Source organism: Euprymna scolopes, chromosome 46 (genome assembly GCF_053919585.1).
Source record: "Euprymna scolopes isolate OS-2025 chromosome 46, ASM5391958v1, whole genome shotgun sequence".
In the NCBI taxonomy this organism is placed as follows: domain Eukaryota; kingdom Metazoa; phylum Mollusca; class Cephalopoda; order Sepiida; family Sepiolidae; genus Euprymna; species Euprymna scolopes.
The window spans coordinates 119,003,914-119,029,887 of record NC_136527.1 but is presented as its reverse complement, the minus strand read 5'-3'; the positions used below and the strand labels follow the sequence as shown (position 1 = coordinate 119,029,887).

The 25,974-nt window shown below is 28.9% G+C and overlaps 1 protein-coding gene across 3 annotated transcripts in view; it reads right to left on the bottom strand.

Annotated features, from left to right (window-relative positions):
- Positions 1-25,974, bottom strand: part of LOC145270228 (methyltransferase-like protein 27) — a 44,687-nt gene that overhangs the window by 7,317 nt on the left and 11,396 nt on the right. For all 3 annotated transcript variants that reach the window (XM_080125865.1, XM_080125863.1, XM_080125864.1), the window contains exons 2-4: positions 16,635-16,789; positions 14,374-14,505; positions 1,383-1,515 (exon numbers count right to left, since the gene is read on the bottom strand). In XM_080125865.1, the coding sequence (XP_079981991.1) occupies positions 1,383-1,515; positions 14,374-14,505; positions 16,635-16,789 (420 nt within the window). The remainder of the gene's footprint in view (positions 1-1,382; positions 1,516-14,373; positions 14,506-16,634; positions 16,790-25,974) is intronic.

Below are 25,974 nucleotides of genomic sequence, written 5' to 3'. Positions count from 1 at the left end.
ATTTAACAAGTCATAAAGATATTATTTTATTTGTTAATCGCTTTTTTTAATGGACAGGTCATAAAGATATTATTTTATTTGTTAATTGCTTTGTTTATTTAGTGATTTATTTGTTAATGCTTTGTTTTATGGGACAAGTCATAAAGATATAATTTTATTTATTAATCGCTTTTTTTAATGGACAAGTCATAAAGATAGTGATTTATTTGTTAATTGCTTTGTTTAATGGACAGGTCATAAAGATATTAATTTATTTGTTAATCGCTTTTTTTAATGGACAAGTCATAAAGATAGTGATTTATTTGTTAATTGCTTTGTTTAATGGACAGGTCATAAAGATATTAATTTATTTGTTAATCGCTTTTTTTAATGGACAAGTCATAAAGATAGTGATTTATTTGTTAATCGCTTTTTTTAATGGACAGGTCATAAAGATATTATTTTATTTGTTAATTGCTTTGTTTATTTAGTGATTTATTTGTTAATGCTTTGTTTTATGGGACAAGTCATAAAGATATAATTTTATTTATTAATCGCTTTTTTTAATGGACAAGTCATAAAGATAGTGATTTATTTGTTAATTGCTTTGTTTAATGGACAGGTCATAAAGATATTAATTTATTTGTTAATCGCTTTTTTTAATGGACAGGTCATAAAGATAGTGATTTATTTGTTAATCGCTTTTTTAATGGACAAGTCATAAAGATATTATTTTATTTGTTAATCGCTTTTTTTAATGGACAGGTCATAAAGATATTATTTTATTTGTTAATTGCTTTGTTTATTTAACAAGTCATAAAGATATTATTTTATTTGTTAATTGCTTTGTTTATTTAACAAGTCATAAAGATATTATTTTATTTGTTAATCGCTTTGTTTAATGGACAGGTCATAAAGATATTAATTTATTTTTTAATTGTTTTGTTTAATGGACAAGTTATAAAGATATTATTTTATTTGTTAATTGTTGTTTAATGGACAAGTCATAAAGATATTAATTTATTTGTTAATTGCTTTGTTTAATGGACAATTCATAAAGATATTAATTTATTTGTGTATTGCTTTGTTTAATGGACAAGTCATAAAGATATTAATTTATTTGTTAATCGATTTGTTTAATGGACAAGTCATAAAGATAGTAATTTATTAAGTTGTGAAAAGCATTATTAATATTGAATAATATCGAATAACGAATTCATTATTTATTATTGAAAATGGCCACAAATCATCTAGTTTCGCATGAAATTTAAAAAATATATTTCATGTATGAATAAAGGAAATAAGGAAATCTACTTTTTGCTTCAATAACGCATGACGTCATTATTTATTCCAACACAGAATTTTAAGGGAAAAGTGCGGAGAGTGAGAGCGTGTAAACCTACCATCAGGAATGTCAGTGTCATTGTCAAAATACTCGCAGATCAACTTCTTGTAGACATTTTTCTTCTCAGCTTCTTTAAGCATACCGTCCGAAGCGTCAAGAGCGTCAATGTTTGTAAACCCATATTTGGCTAACTGAAAAACAAAAAAAGGGTTTAAGCAAAATACGAAGCCAGTACTACACCAATATCTTTGCTGACATAAACTATATGAAACGACGCTCTGCAGAACGACCAAGAAGGGTGTTAGTTACTCCCCCTACCCACAAGTCGAGCTGCATGGTCATCGCGAATGTTTCCAAGATCAAAGTGGCTTTGCTGAATCAACTCAAGTACAGGTCGTCCGGGATTCTGCTAAGAGTTTCCTCTGATGGAAAGAATTTCGAACCGGCTGGATGACAGGTGTTATTGCAAAATTATCGAGGAGGTTCCTTTCTTGGAGCATACGAAGCTCCCCTCCTTCATTAATGCCCTTGTCGTTGTATTCCACTAGGTAAACATGATTCCTTCGTTCTTTATTTCAATATAGTCCCGAGTCACCGCTGAGACTTTTTAGGAGGTGCTGACGAGCGTGGTAAACTCATGAATGAACGAGGTAGTCGCCGAACGCCCCTACGTCTTCCAATCGGACTCTACCTCTGAACACAAAGCCAAAACGAATTAAGCACACTGCTTAACAATGCTTCTCATTACTGCTCACGGACTTGTAGTTGGTCTCCTCTTTCGGTTATTGCTTCTGAAGCATGACCGATCCCAAATCCAAGGAACACACATCACAGCACGGTCGATTTTCGAAAGGCTCCCATCGTGGAGTCATTCATAGTTATGGACAGCACAGCGTACGACTCATTTCGCGGCTGCCTTTAGATTGTTCATTCTCTCGATCGCGGTTACATTGAAAAATAATGTGTAATTTTCACTGTTACGAATATATCTTTTAATTTTATCGCCTATTGTCAAGTGTTGTACTTTGCTGCAATGGTCCGTTATATTTATTTTATTTTATTGTTTTTTTACATGGCGGTCACCACTTATCAAGGCCAAGAAGTCACTCAGGGATAAGGCTTATTGTGTCCACAGTAATAAATGGGATAGTATCGTAGTAATAGTTAGTATTGGAAATTTGATAAAGTCTCATTACTTAAGGGGGCGGCTGATCAGGAATTTGTGTTGGACTTGAAGACACCCAAGTTGAAGTCGGGGGGGGGGGGGGAACAGGCAAGCGGCAGAGAGTTCCACAGCCGTGCAGTTCTAAGAAAGAAGCTTTGTTCATGGAATCTACGTTTTAATTTAGGCACGGATAAAGAGTGGGGAAAATTATTGACAGTGGTTTCAGCTAGTCGGGTGTTGTTCGTGAAAGGTTGGCGAGGGGGGACTAGATAATGGAGCTCAGACGAGCACTTGCCATGGAAATAACGATAAAACACAACCAGGCTCGCAACGTCTCTTCTGTGGGAGAGAGGTTGCAGGGAAGAGAAAAGGGCATCCCCTACCAAACTACGAAGTCTATTTTTACTCTGTCAAGGTAGGATAGGCTGTTTTTAGCAGCTCCTGCCCAGATGTGGCAGCAGTACTCCATCCTTGGACGTACTTGACTTTTATATAGATAGAGAATTGCATCAGTAGTGAGATATCTTCTGGAGCGGTAGAAGGATCCCACCATTTTCCCAGCGACCTTGGCCACAGACTTGATGTATGTGTTCCATTTCAGATCAGGCGTAAAGGCCAAACCCAGAAGCTTATCGAAACATGGGGCCTCCCCTAGACGAGAGCCATCCATTTCAATTGATGCCAGATGGGGATCAGAGCGTTTATGATGTAATGATAGGAGCTTGGTCTTAGATGTATTAAAGGTAACCAGCCACCTCTTCCTCCACTGTATCACGCGCTCAAAATCTGAGGAGAGAGAATCAGAGAGAAAATTGTCATTTACGGCCTTTGATGTGTTGCCATAGAAAGTCGTGTCATCAGCATAGATGTCAACGAATGATTTTAGTATGTACTTTGGAAGATCATTTAACTAGCAGGAACTGTTAAACGGCGTTGCCCGGTGAAGCCTGACCCCCCCCCCCGCCTCAAAAATAAATTAAATTACAGTTGTTGTTGGTGACCACTGGTATTCTTGGACAATCTGGCTTCCACTGTCTGACATTGTTTTTCCAGTGACAGTTTTTTTAATAAATAGCATAATATTTCATTAAAATCAAATTCGATATTTCGACCCATAACAACAGAATCTTCATCAAGAAATATAAGTTGTTGTTTTTTTTTTCTTTTACGTACCTTTTGGCTTTGGTGGTAATGTTTAGCCCATCTCTCTCAGATGTGTTTATGAGGCTAATGTAATAGTGTAGTAGAAGAACGCTGGTATGACGTGTGTTGGGAAATGATAAAAGTCTACCGTGTTAAAAGCACTGTCGACATGAAATTAAAATTTTAACGGTTTAAAGACCAAAAAAGTGCAGATGATTTTTTTTAAATATAAAACAAACATGTTATTTTATTAAAATAAAATTCGATATTTCAAGCCATAACATAATCTTCATCAAGGAATATAAGTTGTTGTTTTTTCTTTTACCTACCATGCTGTTAGTGGTAATGCCTGGCACGTCTCACTTAGTAGAAGTTTTATTTTAATAAAATGATATTTTGGTTTATTAAAAAACAGGCACTTATACAGTTTAGTCAAGACATTAAAAATGAAAATATTGAAAAAAGTTATATTGTACCTACTCGTTATAATAAATGCACTTAATTTCATCAAGTAGTTTTTATTTTACAGCGAAAAAAAAAAAACAATTTATTATGATACCGAGCAAAAGGTTCGATTTTTAAGAAGAAAAGCTAGTATTAAAGATGGGGAGGGAGTGTCGGTGCTATAACTGGAGTTATCTCCCTTTGGCGTATTCAACAAATTTCGTAATGGCTGACTTCAACGCGCCCCCATAAAAACGTGTGGTTTCAACTGTAAAATAAAAACTATTCGATCAAATTAAATGAAATTTGTTTTCGGAGATCTTCAGTGAAGATCTCCGAAAAACAAGTTTTTGGACTGAAGATCCTCTTCAGGCCAAAAACTGATGCGTACAATATAACATTTTTTCGATATTTTCATTTTTTTTTTAATGTGTTGATTAAACTGTACAAGCACAAAAAAAAATTATGTACTTGTCTTGGTCTTTAAACTGTAAAACTTTAAATTTCATGTCGATTTTTAACACATTAGATTTTATCATTTAACAATGCAAGCAAGCGTTCTTACCCTCCCAAAAACATCTGAGAGAGACATGACAGGCATTACCATCAACAGCATGGTAGGTAATAGAAAAAAACAACTTATATTCCTTGATGAAAATTCTGCTATAGATCAAAATATCGACTTTGATTTTAATGAAATAATGTTTGTTTATTAAAAAAAGAATTCTGCACTGGTTTGCTTTTTAAACTGTTAAACACCCCGCGCCCCCCATATATATATATATATATATATATATATATATATATATATATATATATATAAAGATGTATATATATATATATAGTCTATATGTATATGTATATATATATATAAAGATGTATATATATAGTCTATATGTATATGTATATATATATATAAAGATGTATATATATAGTCTATATGTATATGTATATGCATATATATATATGTATATACATATATAAAGATGTATATATATATAGTCTATATGTATATATATATATAAAGATGTATATATATTTAGTCTATATGTATATATATATAAAGATGTATATATATAGTCTATATATATATATATATATAAAGATGTATATATATAGTCTCTCTCTCTATATATATATAAAGATGTATATATATAGTCTATATATATATATATATATATATATATATATATATATATAGTCTAACCCTAACCCTAACCCCGCCCCCCCATGGGGATTTAACAAAACGAGATTTAAGCGTGAACTCGCGAGGTATATATATATATATATATATATATATATATATATATATATATATATATATATTTCACACTTCCAGTTATAAAATAGACGAATATTGGCTGAAGAGAGCTTGATAAGGATAACTTAAACGGTCCTTATTATCGGGCTTGAAACCGACGGTACCAATGATTTGTCTCATCTAACAACTTTCTGTACACAAAATATAAATAAGCTCTTACATTTCGGATTTTCCTTTTAATTGAGCACTCTGCTGGATTTCTTTTTCCAAAAAAACTAATCATATATATATATATATATATATATATATATATATATATATATATATATATATATATGTATACATATATATATGTATACATATATATATGTATACATATATATATATGCATATATATACATATATATATACATATATATATATACATATATGTATACATATATATATACATATATATACATATATATATACATATATATGTATACATATATATGTATATATATACATATATATACATATATATACATATATATACATATATACATATATATACATATATATACATACGTATATATACATATATATAATTATACATATATATACATATATATACATATATATACATATAGTCTACCACATAAAGTAGTGTTTTGCTGTATAACAGCTCATCACTGCGGCTAGACAGGCAACTACCTCAAGCCAGGATCGAAACCCAACCGCTGAAACAACAGCCAAGGCTCTTCATCATTATGCTATACGGCTGCTGCTGCGCAGGTAGTGAATTAATAATGTTTTGACATCGTCCAAATGCCGAAGCTCGATTTGTGTTGGAACGATTAATCGGAAGCAGAATTGGGAATCGAAAAATCGGAACATTTGAGATCGGAACATTTGAATCGGGAAAAATGTTTTATTTGAATATGTTTCAAAGCAAATTCTTCTTGTGCTGGTAATAATTATAAAATGGTAAATATTTATTGATTTTAACTACTGTTACATAGGTAGTGGTTAAACAATAAATTTGGCCAGAAAACGTTACCAATGGTCACGTACTGAATGTCCGCGTGGCCAGGTGACGGCAAACAAAAAATTCAGCCACAAGTCTAGGTAGAGCGCCGGGAGACAACGTCAAAGCGAAATCAAGTTTTAGGATACAAAATCTCCAGCTAACGAGTGACTATATTTTTGCGAAACAATGCCCATCGGAATGTGGTTATCTAGGCCAAATAAAAAAAAATCATACACAACAACTAACGAGTGGGATAGTTACACAGTGTTATATACACCGCCATCCCCGTCACAGAGCTATTAGATCTGGCATAAAAAATGATATGTACAGAAATAAACAACATATTTTTACAACCAGCTGGTTATAAAAATATGCTTCCCACCTGACTACAACCTGGATGTCTTCAAGTCCAACAAAAACAAATTCCTGATGAACCGCTCCCTTAAATAAGACACTTCATCAAATCTCCAATACTAACGATTGCTACAATACTATCCCATTGATTACTGTATACGCAATAACCCTTATCCCCGAGTGGCTTCCGGGCCTTGATAAGTGGTGACTACCTTGTAAAAAAAGCATAGCAGCCAGTCTTAGTCTCCCCTCCATTAAAGCCAAAGGTTTTGGAGGAATATCAGATATTTTGTAATTCATATGCAAAACTAAGACAATAAATGACTATGATTTAAATATTTTATGTCTGTAAAATGTGCCCAAAACGATGATGGATGATTCCCATAATGTACGACCATAAGGGAGAATGTCATATAGGCCACTACACAATTCTGACTTAAATCCAAATATTTATCATATATGTCGGGTCATTTAACAAACTGCTGACCAGATCTGATATTACCTAACATCTCATATTTGGTAATTTATGTCGACGAAAATAAATGAGGACAACTGAATTGGTACCTGGTTATAAATATCTTACTCATGACGATGCATTTCTTACGAAGCTGATAATTCAGAACGTCCTCTGGTCTGCAGCAGATTTGCACTCCTTCTCTGGTTCCTCCACGAATTGAAAAGTACGATCCCTTAAATATAATTTTTCTATAGATTAAACGTGGAAGGAATACTATAAGTATTTAATGGTACAAATCAACTCATTTCGAAACGGTTTATAAAACAAAAAGAAAGAGAAGTATTTGAATTTTAAGACAATAGATTTATTAGCAGTATATCTGTAATTAATTTGCCTCAAAGCAAGCTGAGCAAAACACTTTCTTGCAATATCTTTAGTATAATTATGGGAGTAAGTATTTATCTTCGATAAGTAAAAAATGTAGTTATCGGGATATAAAAAGTTGTATTATGCATTGTATTCTTTGGCGGCATGCAGTGTCAGTCATAAATGAGTAGACTTGTTTATGGCGCGCTCGCGCGTAAAAAAGATGGCTGCCAAAGAATACAATGCAAAATACAACTTTTTATATCTCGATAACTACTTATTTCTGCAAAATTTCAATGCGATTTTCGTATTTAGCATAGTCGAAAACTTATAAAAGTCGTCATTTAAAAGAAAATTGTGGAGGTGGACTTAATCTGAAAATTTACCAAAAAAATACATTTTTATGGAAAAAAATTTGGTATAAGGCAGAAAATTGGGAATGGCGGGAAGGACAGTCAATACAAACTATTGATAACTGAGCAAACGTAGCAAGTTCCTACTTTCACACTATTCCGCAACAATACTACATTCATACTATACGTCCATCAGCGTATACATCTTTCATATATCACCCTAAAAACATCAGTACACCAAGCGATCTATCAATTCGGGATAGGAAGAGGAATTTTTAATGATCACTATCACACACTAGCAAAGTTATGTACTTAAATGCCTTCAAACAAACTCGAAACTAAACTTACACTTGACTTATCAAGGCTGAAATATAGTTTTGGAACTAAATATCCTTTAGCCTTAGATACGTCCCAATATCACCCAAGTCTTGTCTTATTTACGCGACAGACGCGTGCGACCTTTCAACTAATACGAAATTTCAAATGATAACCGATTCTAATAAAGTTGAGAGGATCAATGTCCTTAGCGAATCTTTCATGTGTATCTCCAAGATCAAGACTCATCACTGCTAGAAAGGTCAAAACACAGTTGTCTTCAAAACACATCAAATGTCGGAGCCAATTGCTAGAAACAATGATGGGTTCCAGATTGGAAGACGACAGGTTGCTCTTCTACCATGTCGTTTAGACGTAATCTTTTGGGATCGTGTCGATTAGTTTCAGCAGAGTTGTTTGGGATTGTATTGACGGAGTTGTTCAGGATCGTGTCGAGTCTTGTCGACAGACTTGTTCGAGACCGGACGGAATTGTTCGAGTGTGGACGAAATTGTTTGGGATCGTGCTGGATAGTGTCGACGGAAGTGTTTGTTATTGTTTCGGCTCGTATCAAGCGTATTTTCCGTGTTGAGTCGTGTAGACGGAAGGTGTGGTTTATGTTTATTGTCCAGTTGAATTGATATTTGTTGCAATCGACCACAAGCTATTTCGACTGCGAGCATATGTTTCATCTTGAGTCCAGTCTTGACACAACCCTTTAACATCAACCTGTCAGTACGACTGGTTTTACAATAATGATTCCATCTGCACCTCGATTTAGGATTTGGTGAAACCAAACACAATTGTAGGTACTAAATCATGGTAAGTGAATACCGCATCCAACAAAAAGAAGTAAATGAAATCGTTTAAAGTTATATTCCACTGGATTGAGAAAGAAACCCTAGATTAAATTTCCGACTATATAGGGTTGCGTCGCGATTAATTTTCACTCTTTTCCCGTGAATTCTTAGTCTATTTTACTATAACTAGGCAATTATGCGAGACCTTTGTCTTGGATCACTTCGCTGCATGAAAGGAGTTTGGAGCCCGCCGATTTTAAACACGTAGATACGGTTGATGTATTTTTGGCCGAACTATGCAGTCTTACGCACGTTTTTAATGGCGTATAGGATTAGTGCTTGCAATGTACATTCATTGCTGGATTGTCTGAACATGAGTAAGAACTATTACGACAGTCTCCTAGGTGGGGAACCTAAACCTATCACACGTACAAGCGCGATCTCTTTATAAGAACGACAATAGAGTTACGCAGCAGGCTGTAGTAAGTGCACGGTCGGCACAAAACATCTAAAGAGGCCGATAATTCCCCGCGGTGTTATGAATGTAATGGACCCAATCATAGGGAAAACCGATTGTAGGCAGTGAATAGTGAGACAGTGAAGAGATGCCAAAGTCAAGCTCCGAAGAAATAATACGTGATATCAATGTCAGTTGAGTGTTCACATTGCTGGACTTTTTCGAGAATTAAGAGTCAATCTCATCTGCCAAACTATTGCTAAGTGCGCATTGCAAGTTATACCTATTGGTATAAGTGAAATATTGAGTAAGAAAATATGTTTAAATGAATGCACGCAGTCATAATATGTTTAAATGAATGCACACATTCATAATATGTTTAAATGAATGCACACAGTCATAATATGTTTAAATGAATGCACACAGTCATAATATGTTTAAATGAATGCACACATTCATAATATGTTTAAATGAATGCACACATTCATAATATGTTTAAATGAATGCACACAGTCATAATATGTTTAAATGAATGCACGCAGTCATAATATGTTTAAATGAATGCACACAGTCATAATATGTTTAAATGAATGCACACAGTCATAATATGTTTAAATGAATGCACGCAGTCATAATATGTTTAAATGAATGCACGAAGTCATAATATGTTAAAATGAATGCACGCAATCATAATATGTTGTAATGAATGTACGCAGTAATAATATTTTGAAATGAATGCACGCAGTCATAATATGTTGAAATGACTGCACGCAGTCATAATATGTTTAATTGAATGCACGAAGTCATAATATGTTTAAATGATTGCACACAGTCATAATATGTTGAAATGAATATATGCAGTCATAATATGTTTAAATGAATGCACGCAGTCATAATATGTTTAAATGAATGCATGCAGTCATAATATGTTTAAATGCATGCACACAGTCACATTATGTTTAAAAGAATGCACACAGTCAAAATATGTTTAAATGAATGCACACAGTCATAATATAATTAAATGATTGCACACAGTCATAATATGTTTAAATGAATGCACAAAGTCAAAATATTTTTAAATGAATGCACACGGTCATAATATGTTTAAAAGAATGCACACCGTCATAATATGTTTAAATTAATGCATGCAGTCATAATATGTTTACATGAATGGACACAGTCATAATATGTTTCAATGTATGCACACAGTCATAACATGTTTAAATGAATGCATGCAGTCATAATATGTTTAAATGAATGCACACAGTCAAAATATGTTTAAATCAATGCACACAATCATAATATGTTTAAATTAATGCAAACAGTCATAATATGTTTAAATGAATGCATGCAGTCAAAATATGTTTAAATGAATGCACACAGTCATAATATGTTTAAATGAATGCACACAGTCATAATATGTTTAAATGAATGCACACGGTCATAATATGTTTAAATGAATGCACACAGTCGTAATATGTTTAAAAGAATGCACACAGTCATAATATGTTTAAATGAATGCATGCAGTCATACTATGTTTAAATGATTGTACGAAGTTTTAATATGTTTAAATGAATGCACACAGTCATAATATGTTTAAATGAATGCATGCAGTCATAATATGTTTAAATGAATGCACACAGTCATAATATGTTTAAATGAATGCATGCAGCCATAATATGTTTGAATGAATGCACACAGTGATAATGTGTTTAAATGAATGCACGCAGTCATAATATGTTTAAATGGATGCACGTACTCATAAGATGTTTAAATGAATGCACACAGGCATAATATGCTTAAATGAATGCATGCAGTCATAATATGTATACATAGATTGACACAGTCATAATATGTTTAAATGAATGCACACAGTCATAATATGTTTAAATGAATGCATGCAGCCATAATATGTTTGAATGAATGCACACAGTTATACTATGTTTAAATGAATGCACGCAGTCATAATATGTTTAAATGAATGCATGCAGTCATAATATGTTTAACTGAATGCACACAGTCATAATATGTTTAAATGAATGCACACAGTCATAATATGTTTAAATGAATGCACACGGTCATAATATGTTTAAATGAATGCACACAGTCGTAATATGTTTAAAAGAATGCACACAGTCATAATATGTTTAAAAGAATGCACACAGTCATAATATGTTTCAAAGAATGCACACAGTCATAATATGTTTAAATGAATGCACACAGTCATAATATGTTTAAATGAATGCACACAGTCATAATATGTTTAAATGAATGCATGCAGTCATAATATGTTTAAATGAATGCACACAGTCATAATATGTTTAAATGAATGCATGCAGCCATAATATGTTTGAATGAATGCACACAGTTATACTATGTTTAAAATAATGCACGCAGTCATAATATGTTTAAATGAATGCATGCAGTCATAATATGTTTAAATGGATGCACACGGTCATAATATGTTTTAATGAATGCACACAGTCATAATATTTTTAAATGAATGCATGCAGTCATAATATGTTTAAATGAATGCACACAGTCATAATATGTTTAAATGAATGCATGCAGTCAAAATATGTTTAAATAAATGCACACAGTCAAAATATGTTTAAATGAATGCACACGGTCATAATATGTTTAAAAGAATGCAAACAGTCATAATATGTTTAAATGAATGCATGCACTCATAATATGTTTAAATGAATGCACACGGTAATAATATGTTGAAATGAATGCACGCAGTCATAACATGTTTAAAAGAATGCACACAGTCAATATGTTTAAATGAATGCATGCAGTCATAATATTTTTAAATGAATGCACAAAGTTTTAATATGTTTAAATGAATGTATGCAGTCATAATATGTTTAAATGAATGCACACAGTCATAATATGTTTAAATGAATGCATGCAGTCATAATATGTTTAAATGAATGCACGCAGTCAAAATATGTTTAAATGAATGCACACGGTCATAATATGTTTCAATGATTGCACACAGTCATAATATGTTTAAATGAATGCACGCAGTCATAATATGTTTACATGAATGGACACAGTCATAATATGTTTAAATGAATGCACACAGTCATAATATGTTTAAATGAATGCACGAAGTTATACTATGTTGAAATGAATGCACGCAGTCATAATACGTTTAAATGAATGCATGCAGTCATAATATGTTAAAATGAATGCACACAGTCATAATATGTTTAAATGAATGCATGCAGTCAAAATATGTTTAAAAAAATGCACACAGTCATAATATGTTTAAATGAATTCATGCAGTCATAATATGTTTAAATGAATGCACACAGTCAAAATATTTTTAAATGAATGCACACGGTCATAATATGTTTAAATGAATGCACACAGTCATAATATGTTTAAATGAATGCATGCAGTCATAATATGTTTAAATGCATGCATGCAGTCATAATATGTTTAAATGAATGCATGCAGCCATAATATGTTTGAATGAATGCACACAGTCATAATATGTTTAAATGGATGCACGTACTCATAAGATGTTTAAATGAATGCACACAGGCATAATATGTTTAAATGAATGCATGCAGTCATAATATGTATACATGAATGGACACGGTCATAATATGTTTAAATGAATGCACACAGTCATAATATGTTTAAATGAATGCATGCAGCCATAATATGTTTGAATGAATGCACACAGTGATAATATGTTTAAATGAGTTCACGCAGTCATAATATGTATAAATGAATTCATGCAGTCATAATATGGTTAAATTAATGCAAACAGTCATAATATGTTTAAATAAATTCACACGGTCATAATATGTTTAAAAGAATGCATGCAGTCATAATATGTTTTAAAGAATGCACACAGTCATAATATGTTGAAATAAATGCACGCAGTCATAATATGTTTAAATTAATGCACACAGTCAAAATATGTTTAAAAGAATGCACACAGTCAAAATATGTTTAAATTAATGCACACAGTCATAATATGTTTAAATTAATGCACACAGTCATAATATGTTTAAATTAATGCACACAGTCATAATATGTTAAAATTAATGCACACAGTCATAATATGTTGAAATAAATGCATGCAGTCAAAATATGTTTAAAAGAATGCACACAGTCATAATATGTTTAAATGAATGTATGTAGTCATAATATGTTTAAATGAATGCACACAGTAATAATATATTGAAATGATTGCACACAGTCATAATATGTTTAAATGAATGCACACAGTCATAATATGTTTAAATGAATGCACACAGTCATAATATGCTTAAATGAATGCACGCAGTCATAATATGTTGTAATTAATGTACGCAGTAATAATATGTTGTAATAAATGCACGTGTTTATAATATGTTGAAATGAATGCACGCAGTCATAATATGTTTAAAATAATGCACGCAGTCATAATATGTTTAAATGAATGGACGAAAAAGAAGTGACCCCTGTTCTCCCTGCAGGCGAAAACTCTTGATTGCTGTGGAAAAAAGGGTGCTGCAACCTAACATTGAGGCAGAGCTGAGCAGAAAAAGTTTAATTATGTATGGATACTTACATTGGTTTTGTTTTGTTGGTTGCGCTGGACGAAATCAAGCAGTCGGGAGGAGTAACTGTGTCTACTTCCGGGTTTCATAATATAGCAGAATTAGTTTTGCTGCCATCACAATTGTCGAGACTGATCTCACCACAGAGTAGTAACAGAATTAATTTTCTAGTTTTGGGATTGGTCCTCCTATCGTATTTGGTATAAGAATATATTTTAGGAAACTGGAAAATTGATTTATGCCTTTCAGAATATTTTGAATGCAAATGACTAAACAATGTCGACTGTAGTTAAACCTAACATTCTAAGGTTAAGTATTTCTCTTTTAAATGTTCTTATAATAAAAGTGTTTCAACTGACCTCTTCCCCAAGTCGTCCACTTCCAGCAGCCAGATCTAAAATATATTGTGAAGATCTGTCCACTTCATTGATGCACTCTGCAAGAGCGGCAGCTGCTATAAACGGTCCCTGATAGCATATGAGGTTCATCTCCTGCAGGAAAGCAACAATATATACCATGAAGTTTGAAATAATGCAATGAATTTAAATTTAAATGTGAATAAAAACTGAAAAGGAACTATTTTTCAACTTCAATTAAGAACGAAACAATAAATGACACACAAAATGGTTGATATTGCGTAGAAGTTAACGGAATCATACAGTATGATTTGTCTAATAAGAAAATCACGAGTTATCTTCTCTTGTAATAACTACTGTATTATTAAGTACTGTATGATCTGTTTAATAAGAAAATCACGAGTTATCTTCTCTTGTAATAACTACTGTATTATTAAGTACTGTATGATTTGTCTATAAGAAAATCACGAGTTATCTTCTCTTGTAATAACTACTGTATTATTAAGTACTGTATGATTTGTCTATAAGAAAATCACGAGTTATCTTCTCTTGTAATAACTACTGTATTATTAAGTACTGTATGATTTGTTTAATAAGAAAATCACGAGTTATCTTCTCTTGTAATAACTACTGTATTATTTAGTACTGTATGATTTGTCTAATAAGAAAATCACGAGTTATCTTCTCTTGTAATAACTACTGTATTATTAAGTACTGTATGATTTGTCTAATAAGAAAATCACGAGTTATCTTCTATTGTAATAACTACTGTATTATTAAGTACTGTATGATTTGTTTAATAAGAAAATCACGAGTTATCTTCTATTGTAATAACTACTGTATTATTAAGTACTGTATGATTTGTCTAATAAGAAAATCACGAGTTATCTTTCCTTGTAATAACTACTGTATTATTAAGTACTGTATGATTTGTCTAATAAGAAAATCACGAGTTATCTTTCCTTGTAATAACTACTGTATTATTAAGTACTGTATGATTTGTCTATAAGAAAATCACGAGTTATCTTCTCTTGTAATAACTACTGTATTATTAAGTACTGTATGATTTGTCTATAAGAAAATCACGAGTTATCTTCTCTTGTAATAACTACTGTATTATTAAGTACTGTATGATTTGTTTAATAAGAAAATCACGAGTTATCTTCTCTTGTAATAACTACTGTATTATTTAGTACTGTATGATTTGCCTAATAAGAAAATCACGAGTTATCTTCTCTTGTAATAACTACTGTATTATTAAGTACTGTATGATTTGTCTAATAAGAAAATCACGAGTTATCTTCTATTGTAATAACTACTGTATTATTAAGTACTGTATGATTTGTTTAATAAGAAAATCACGAGTTATCTTCTATTGTAATAACTACTGTATTATTAAGTACTGTATGATTTGTCTAATAAGAAAATCACGAGTTATCTTTCCTTGTAATAACTACTGTATTATTAAGTACTGTATGATTTGTCTAATAAGAAAATCACGAGTTATCTTTCCTTGTAATAACTACTGTATTATTAAGTACTGTATGATTTGTCTAATAAGAAAATCACGAGTTATCTTTCCTTGTAATAACTACTGTATTATTAAGTACTGTATGATTTGCATAATAAGAAAATCACGAGTTATCTTCTCTTGTAATAACTACTGTATTATTAAGTACTGTATGATTTGTCTAATAAGAAAATCACGAGTTATCTTCTCTTGTAAAAACTACGGTATTATTAAGTACTGTATGATTTGCCTAATAAGAAAATAACGAGTTATCTTCTCTTGTAATAACTACTGTATTATTAAGTGCTGTATGATTTGTCTAATAAGAAAATCACGAGTTATCTTCTCTTGTAATAACTACGGTATTATTAATTACTGTATGATTTGTTTAATAAGAAAATCACGAGTTATCTTCTATTGTAATAACTACTGTATTATTAAGTACTGTATGATTTGTTTAATAAGAAAATCACGAGTTATCTTCTCTTGTAAAAACTACTGTATTATTAAGTACTGTATGATTTGTTTAATAAGAAAATCACGAGTTATCTTCTATTGTAATAACTACTGTATTATTAAGTATTGTATGATTTGTTTCTATCTGTGATTACTGCCACTTAAATTCGCACATTCGCTATTCCTTAAATGATACAAAATCAGATGTTGTACAATGCGATACTATCAAAAGATGTCCTGATCAAAGCTGAGTCACTTAAAACACCGGAAAGGCACCTGGCAAACCAAAACCACTTACGGCTTCATAGTTTCCATTTTTGCTCCACTCAGAATAGGCTTGTACAATTTCTTCTTTACTGATTCCTTTTTTGTGTGTCTTGAAGTCAGCTTCATCTGCGATTGGTTTTTCTTTTCTGCATTCGAGTGCTGATGAACTTTCATCCATAATTGTATCTACAAATAACATTACATAATTTCATCCATAATTGTATCTACAAGTAAACATTACATAATTTCATCCATAATTGTATCTACAAATAAACATTACATAATTTCATCCATAATTGTATCTACAAATAAACATTACATAATTTCATCCATAATTGTATCTACAATTAAACATTACATAATTTCATCCATAATTGTATCTACAAATAAACATTACATAATTTCACCCATAATTGTATCTACAAATAAACATTACATAATTTCATCCATAATTGTATCTACAAATAAACATTACATAATTTCACCCATAATTGTATCTACAAATAAACATTACATAATTTCATCCAAAATTGGATCTAAAAATAAACATTACATAATTTCATCCATAATTGTATCTACAAATAAACATTACATAATTTCATCCATAATTGTATCTACAAATAAACATTACATAATTTCACCCATAATTGTATCTACAAATAAACATTACATAATTTCATCCATAATTGTATCTACAAATAACATTACATAATTTCATCCATAATTGTATCTACAAATAAACATTACATAATTTCATCCATAATTGTATCTACAAATAAACATTACATAATTTCACCCATAATTGTATCTACAAATAACATTACATAATTTCATCCATAATTGTATCTACAAATAAACATTACATAATTTCATCCATAATTGTATCTACAAATAAACATTACATAATTTCATCCATACTTGTATCTACAAATAAACATTTCATAATTTCATCCATAATTGTATCTACAAATAAACATTACATAATTTCATCCATAATTGTATCTACAAATAAACATTACATAATTTCATCCATACTTGTATCTACAAATAAACATTACATAATTTCATCCATAATTGTATCTACAAATAAACATTACATAATTTCATCCATACTTGTATCTACAAATAAACATTTCATAATTTCATCCATAATTGTATCTACAAATAAACATTACATAATTTCATCCATAATTGTATCTACAAATAAATATAACATAATTTCATCCATAAGTGTATCTACAAATAAACATTACATAATTTCATCCATAAGTGTATCTACAAATAAATATTACATAATTTCATCCATAATTGTATCTACAAATAAACGTTACATAATTTTATCCATAATTGTATCTACAAGTAAACATTACATAATTTCATCCATAAGTGTATCTACAAATAAACATTACATAATTTCATCCATAAATGTATCTACAAATAAACATTACATAATTTCATCCATAATTGTATCTACAAATAAACCTTACATAATTTCATCCATAAGTGTATCTACAAATAAAAATTACATAATTTCATCCATAATTGTATCTACAAATAAACGTTACATAATTTCATCCATAATTGTATCTACAAATAAACATTACATAATTTCATCCATAATTGTATCTACAAATAAACATTACATAATTTCATCCATAATTGCATCTACAAATAAACGTTACATAATTTCATCCATAATTGTATCTACAAATAAACATTACATAATTTCATCCATAAGTGTATCTACAAATAAACATTACATAATTTCATCCATAATTGTATCTACAAATAAACATTACATAATTTCATCCCTAATTGTATCTACAAATAAACATTACATAATTTCATCCATAATTGTATCTACAAATAAACATTGTATAATTTCATCCATAATTGTATCTACAAATAAATATTATATAATTTCATCCATAATTGTATCTACAAATAAACATTACATAATTTCATCCATAATTGTATCTACAAATAAACATTTCATAATTTCATCCATAATTGTATCTACAAATAAATATTATATAATTTCATCTATAATTCTATCTACAAATAAACATTACATAATTTCATCCATAATTGTATCTACAAATAAACATTACATAATTTCATCCATAATTGTATCTACAAATAAACATTACATAATTTTATCGATAATTGTATCTACCAATAAACATTACATAATTTCATTCATAATTGTATCTACAAATACACATTACATAATTTCATCAATAATTGTATCTACAAGTAAACATTACATAATTTCATCCATAATTGTATCTACAAATAAACATTACATAATTTCATCCATAATTGTATCTACAAATAAACATTACATAATTTCATTCATAATTATATCTACACATAAACATTACATAATTTCATCCATAATTGTATCTTCAAATAAACATTACATAATTTCATCCATAATTGTATCTACAAATAAACATTACATAATTTCATCGATAATTGTATCTACAAATAAACATTACATGATTTCATCGATAATTGTATCTACAAATAAACATTACATAATTTCATCGATAATTGTATCTACAAATAAACATTGTATAATTTCATCGATAATTGTATCTACAAATAAACATTACACAATTTCATCGATAATTGTATCTACAAATAAACATTACACAATTTCATCGATAATTGTATCTACAAATAAACATTACATAATTTCATCGATAATTGTATCTACAAATAAACATTACACAATTTCATCGATAATTGTATCTACAAATAAACATTACATAATTTCATCGATAATTGTATATACAAATAAACATTACACAATTTCATCGATAATTGTATCTACAAATAAACATTACATAATTTCATCGATAATTGTATCTACAAATAAACATTACATGATTTCATCGATAATTGTATCTACAAATAAACATTACATAATTTCATCGATAATTGTATCTACAAATAAACATTACATAATTTCATCGATAATTGTATCTACAAATAAACATAACATAATTTCATCGATAATTGTATCTACAAATAAACATTACATAATTTCATCCATAATTGTATCTACAAATAAACATTACATAATTTCATCGATAATTGTATCTACAAATAAACATTACATAATTTCATCCATAATTGTATCTACAAATAAACATTACATAATTTCATCCATAATTGTATCTACAAATAAACATTACATAATTTCATCCATAATTGTATCTACAAATAAACATTACATAATTTCATCCATAATTGTATCTACAAATAAACATTACATAATTTCATTCATAATTGTATCTACAAATACACATTACATAATTTCATCAATAATTGTATCTACAAGTAAACATTACATAATTTCATCCATAATTGTATCTACAAATAAACATTACATAATTTCATCCATAATTGTATCTACAAATAAACATTACATAATTTCATTCATAATTATATCTACACATAAACATTACATAATTTCATCCATAATTGTATCTTCAAATAAACATTACATAATTTCATCCATAATTGTATCTACAAATAAACATTACATAATTTCATCCATAATTGTATCTACAAATAAACATTACATAATTTCACCCATAATTGTATCTACAAATAAACATTACATAATTTCATCCATAATTGTATCTACAAATAAACATTACATAATTTCATCCATAATTGTATCTACAAATAAACATTACATAATTTCATCCATAATTGTATCTACAAATAAACATTACATAATTTCATCCATAATTGTATCTACAAATAAACATTACATAATTTCATCCATAATTGTATCTACAAATAAACATTACATAATTTCATCCATAATTGTATCTACAAATAAACATTACATAATTTCATCCATAATTGTATCTACAAATAAACATTACATAATTTCATTCATAATTATATCTACACATAAACATTACATAATTTCATCCATAATTGTATCTACAAATAAACATTACATAATTTCATCCATAATTGTATCTACAAATAAACATTACATAATTTCATCCATAATTGTATCTACAAATAAACATTACATAATTTCATCCATAAATGTATCTACAAATAAACATTACATAATTTCATCCATAATTGTATCTACAAATAAACATTACATAATTTCATCCATAATTGTATCTACAAATAAACATTACATAATGTCATCCATAATTGTATCTACGAATAAACATTACATAATTTCATCCATAATTGTATCTACAAATAAACATTACATAAGTTCATCCATAATTGTATCTACAAATAAACATTACATAATTTCATCCATAATTGTATCTACAAGTAAACATTACATAATTTCATCCATAATTGTATCTACAAATAAACATTACATAATTTCATCCATAAATGTATCTACAAGTTAACATTACATAATTTCATCCATAATTGTATCTACAAATAAACATTACGTAATTTCATCCATAATTGTATCTACAAATAAATATTATATAATTTCATCCATAATTGTATCTACTAATAAACATTACGTAATTTCATCCATAATTGTATCTAAAAATAAACATTACATAATTTCATCCATAATTGTATCTACAAATAAACATTACATAATTTCATCCATAATTGTATCTACTAATTAACATTACATAATTTCATCAATAATTGTATCTACAAATAAACATTACATAATTTCATCGATAATTGTATCTACAAATAAACATTACATAATTTCATCCATAATTGTATCTACAAAAAAACATTACATAATTTCATCCATAATTGTATCTACAAATAAACATTACATAATGTCATCCATAATTGTATCTACAAATAAACATTACATAATTTCATCCATAAAAGTATCTACAAATAAACATTACATAATGTCATCCATAGTTCTATCTAAAAATAAACATTACATAATTTCATCCATAATTGTATCTACAAATAAACATTACATAATTTCATCGATAATTGTATCTACAAATAAACATTACATAATTTCATCCATAATTGTATCTACAAATAAACATTACATAATTTCATCCATAATTGTATCTACAAATAAACATTACATAATTTAATCCATAATTGTATCTACAAATAAACATTACATAATTTCATCCATAAATGTATCTACAAATAAACATTACATAATGTCATCCATAATTGTATCTACAAATAAACATTACATAATTTCATCCATAATTGTATCTACAAATAAACATTACATAATGTCATCCATAATTGTATCTACGAATAAACATTACATATTTTCATCCATAAAATTATCTACAAATAAACATTACATAATGTCATCCATTATTGTATCTACAAATAAACATTACATAATTTCATCCATAATTGTATCTACAAATAAACATTACATAATTTCATCCATAATTGTATCTACAAATAAACATTACATAATTTCATCCATAATTGTATCTACAAATAAACATTACATAATTTCATCCATAATTGTATCTACAAATAAACATTACATAATTTCATCCATAATTGTATCTACAAATAAACATTACATAATTTTCTCCATAATTGTATCTACAAATAAACATTACATAATTTCCTCCATAATTGTATCTACAAATAAACATTACATAATTTCATCCATAATTGTATCTACAAATAAACATTACATAATTTCATCCATAATTGTATCTACAAATAAACATTACATAATTTCATCCATAAATGTATCTACAAATAAACATTACATAATGTCATTCATAATTGTATCTACAAATAAACATTACATAATTTCATCCATAATTGTATCTACAAATAAACATTACATAATGTCATCCATAATTGTATCTACAAATAAACATTACATAATTTCATCCATAAAAGTATCTACAAATAAACATTACATAATGTCATCCATAATTGTATCTACAAATAAACATTACATAATTTCATCCATAATTGTATCTACAAATAAACATTACATAATTTCATCATTAATTGTATCTACAAATAAACATTACATAATTTCATCCATAATTGTATCTACAAATAAACATTACATAATTTCATCCATAGTTCTATCTAAAAATAAACATTACATAATTTCATCCATAATTGTATCTACAAATAAACATTACATAATTTCATCCATAATTGTATCTACAAATAAACATTACATAATTTCATCCATAATTGTATCTACAAATAAACGTTACATAATTTCATCCATAATGGTATCTACAAGTAAACATTACATAATTTCATCCATAATTGTATCTACAAGTAAACATTACATAATGTTATCCATAATTGTATCTACAAATAAACATTTCATAATTTCATCCATAATTGTATCTACAAATAAACATATCATAATTTCATCCATAATTGTATCTACAAATAAACATTACATAATTTCATCCATAATTGTATCTACAAATAAACATTACATAATTTCATCCATAATTGTATCTACAAATAAACGTTACATAATTTCATCCATAATTGTATCTACAAATAAAAATTACATAATTTCATCCATAATTGTATCTACAAATAAACGTTACATAATTTCATCCATAATTGTATCTACAAATAAACATTACATAATTTCATCCATAATTGTATCTACAAATAAACATTACATAATTTCATCCATAATTGTATCTACAAATAAACGTTACATAATTTCATCCATAATTGTATCTACAAATAAACATTACATAATTTCATCCATAAGTGTATCTACAAATAAACATTACATAATTTCATCCATAATTGTATCTACAAATAAACATTACATAATTTCATCCCTAATTGTATCTACAAATAAACATTACATAATTTCATCCATAATTGTATCTACAAATAAACATTGTATAATTTCATCCATAATTGTATCTACAAATAAATATTATATAATTTCATCCATAATTGTATCTACAAATAAACATTACATAATTTCATCCATAATTGTATCTACAAATAAACATTTCATAATTTCATCCATAATTGTATCTACAAATAAATATTATATAATTTCATCGATAATTGTATCTACAAATAAACATTACATAATTTCATCCATAATTGTATCTACAAATAAACATTACATAATTTCATCCATAATTGTATCTAGAAATAAACATTACATAATTTCACCCATAATTGTATCTACAAATAAACATTACATAATTTCATCCATAATTGTATCTACAAATAAATATTGTATAATTTCATCCATAATTGTATCTACAAATAAACATTACATAATTTCATCCATAATTGTATCTACAAATAAACATTACATAATTTCATCCATAATTGTATCTAGAAATAAACATTACATAATTTCACCCATAATTGTATCTACAAATAAACATTACATAATTTCATCCATAATTGTATCTACAAATAAATATTGTATAATTTCATCCATAATTGTATCTACAAATAAATATTGTATAATTTCATCCATAATTGTATCTACAAATAAACATTACATAATTTCATCCATAATTGTATCTACAAATAAACATTACATAATTTCATCCATAATTGTATCTACAAGTAAACATTACATAATTTCATCCATAATTGTATATACAAGTAAACATTACATAATTCTATCCATAATTGTATCTACAAGTTCACATTACAAACCAACATTAAACTGGCACAAAACAACTAAAACTTACAAACCTTCAAAATTAGTTGTAAACTCGTTTTTATTTTAAATAAAATTACAATTCTTTGTTTATATTTGCATTTTCGTATATGTTGTATTCTTGTATCACACTTATATTGCCATCAAAATGGCTAAATTATTTAAATCAATAATTCAGTAAAGTTGTTTACAATAATATATTTTGGCTTTTTCAGGTTCTTTAATGCCGAATCTAGTGATTTTGAAGAAAAAGTTTTTAAATAATTTCTTACATAATAGTGAAAATGTCTCTCTGTGTGTATGTGTGTATATGTGTGTGTGTGCGTGTGTGTATTATATATATATTTATCGACGCAATAACTCTGGCAATTTTTAGTCTACAGACTCGAAATTTGATATAGAGGGTACTGAAGTTTGGGAAAGTCTGTATAATCCGTTTTCGGCCAGAAATTTGGCTGTTAAGGGGTCAAAGTGCAACGGTTTGTCCTTTGGGAACTCTACCAAACTCCTCCGACAATCTCAGTACCCTGGATAGTAAATTTCAAGTCTGCAGATTGAAAATTGAGAGAATAATTGCGTAGGGTAATGTATATACACATACACACACAGAAACGTTCAATTTTATATATATGCTAGCATGGGTGCCCGGCAGTTTACCCGAGTATAAAGGCCTGTCAGGTGGTAGAAGAAAGCGGAGTGGGATGGGATAATACTGCGAGTTGGGCGAGAGCGTAGAGAATAGCGCGATGGCCGAGTAGAAATTAGTCAGAAGTAGTAGAAATGTGAAGCATTTATGAAATAAAACAATAAAGTGACTTAAATTTAATCAAATTGAACAAAAACTATGAGAGAACAAATGGAAAATGATGAATTCATCAAACACTCTGAAAAATGTTAGATAAAAAGTAAGATAACTGGATAAGAAAGGAAATACGAAAGAAAGAGAGGGTGACCCCTTATTGACTAGACCACAAGTTATCAACAACCAAATTTTATAGCATTTAACAAAATCTCTATGCGTTGTAATGAGTTAATACCTGCGTGATGTTTATAAATCTCTAGAATAAGGGAATCTAGAGTAAGTTATTAGCCATAAAGTCTAATATGTTGGAAAACGATTAAATATAAACTATAAAATCTACTATCTGCTACAAGTGAAACGATAAAATTGTCGCCCTAGAATAGACATTATTTCATTGATGAAAACCTGATCTTGTTGTTGTTGTTGTTGTTGTTGCTGCTGCTGCTGCTGCTGCTTCTGCTGCAGCAACATCTACTAGTTGGACGGTTGTGTACAAATCCCAAGAGCGATAGGATCTTTCTATCAAGTCTGAAAGTCACACAATGTTCAAGGAGCGAGATCGGAGATGCGCCGCTGTAAGCCTCATGCTCTCTACCGATCTAAGTTATGACAACAGGACCATTGTGAGCACCCTCAAAATGCATCGCTGGATTGCAATGAATAATGGGAACGTGCCTAAGGAGATGAAAACAGTTTCTGGTCACGGTTATGGTTTTTGGTGTGGTTTCAAGTAGGGACCACATCACACCACCTCACATCTTCGAAGTCGGTTTCAAAGTCAACACCAAAGTGTACCTGGATCTGCAGAAGAGTGTAATGATCCTCTGGTTCAATCAGGTAGCCGTTCGCAGATCTTGAATGTGGCGGCAGGACTCGGTGCAAAGAAGGGGTGCTACGACTTTGTACTCTTCT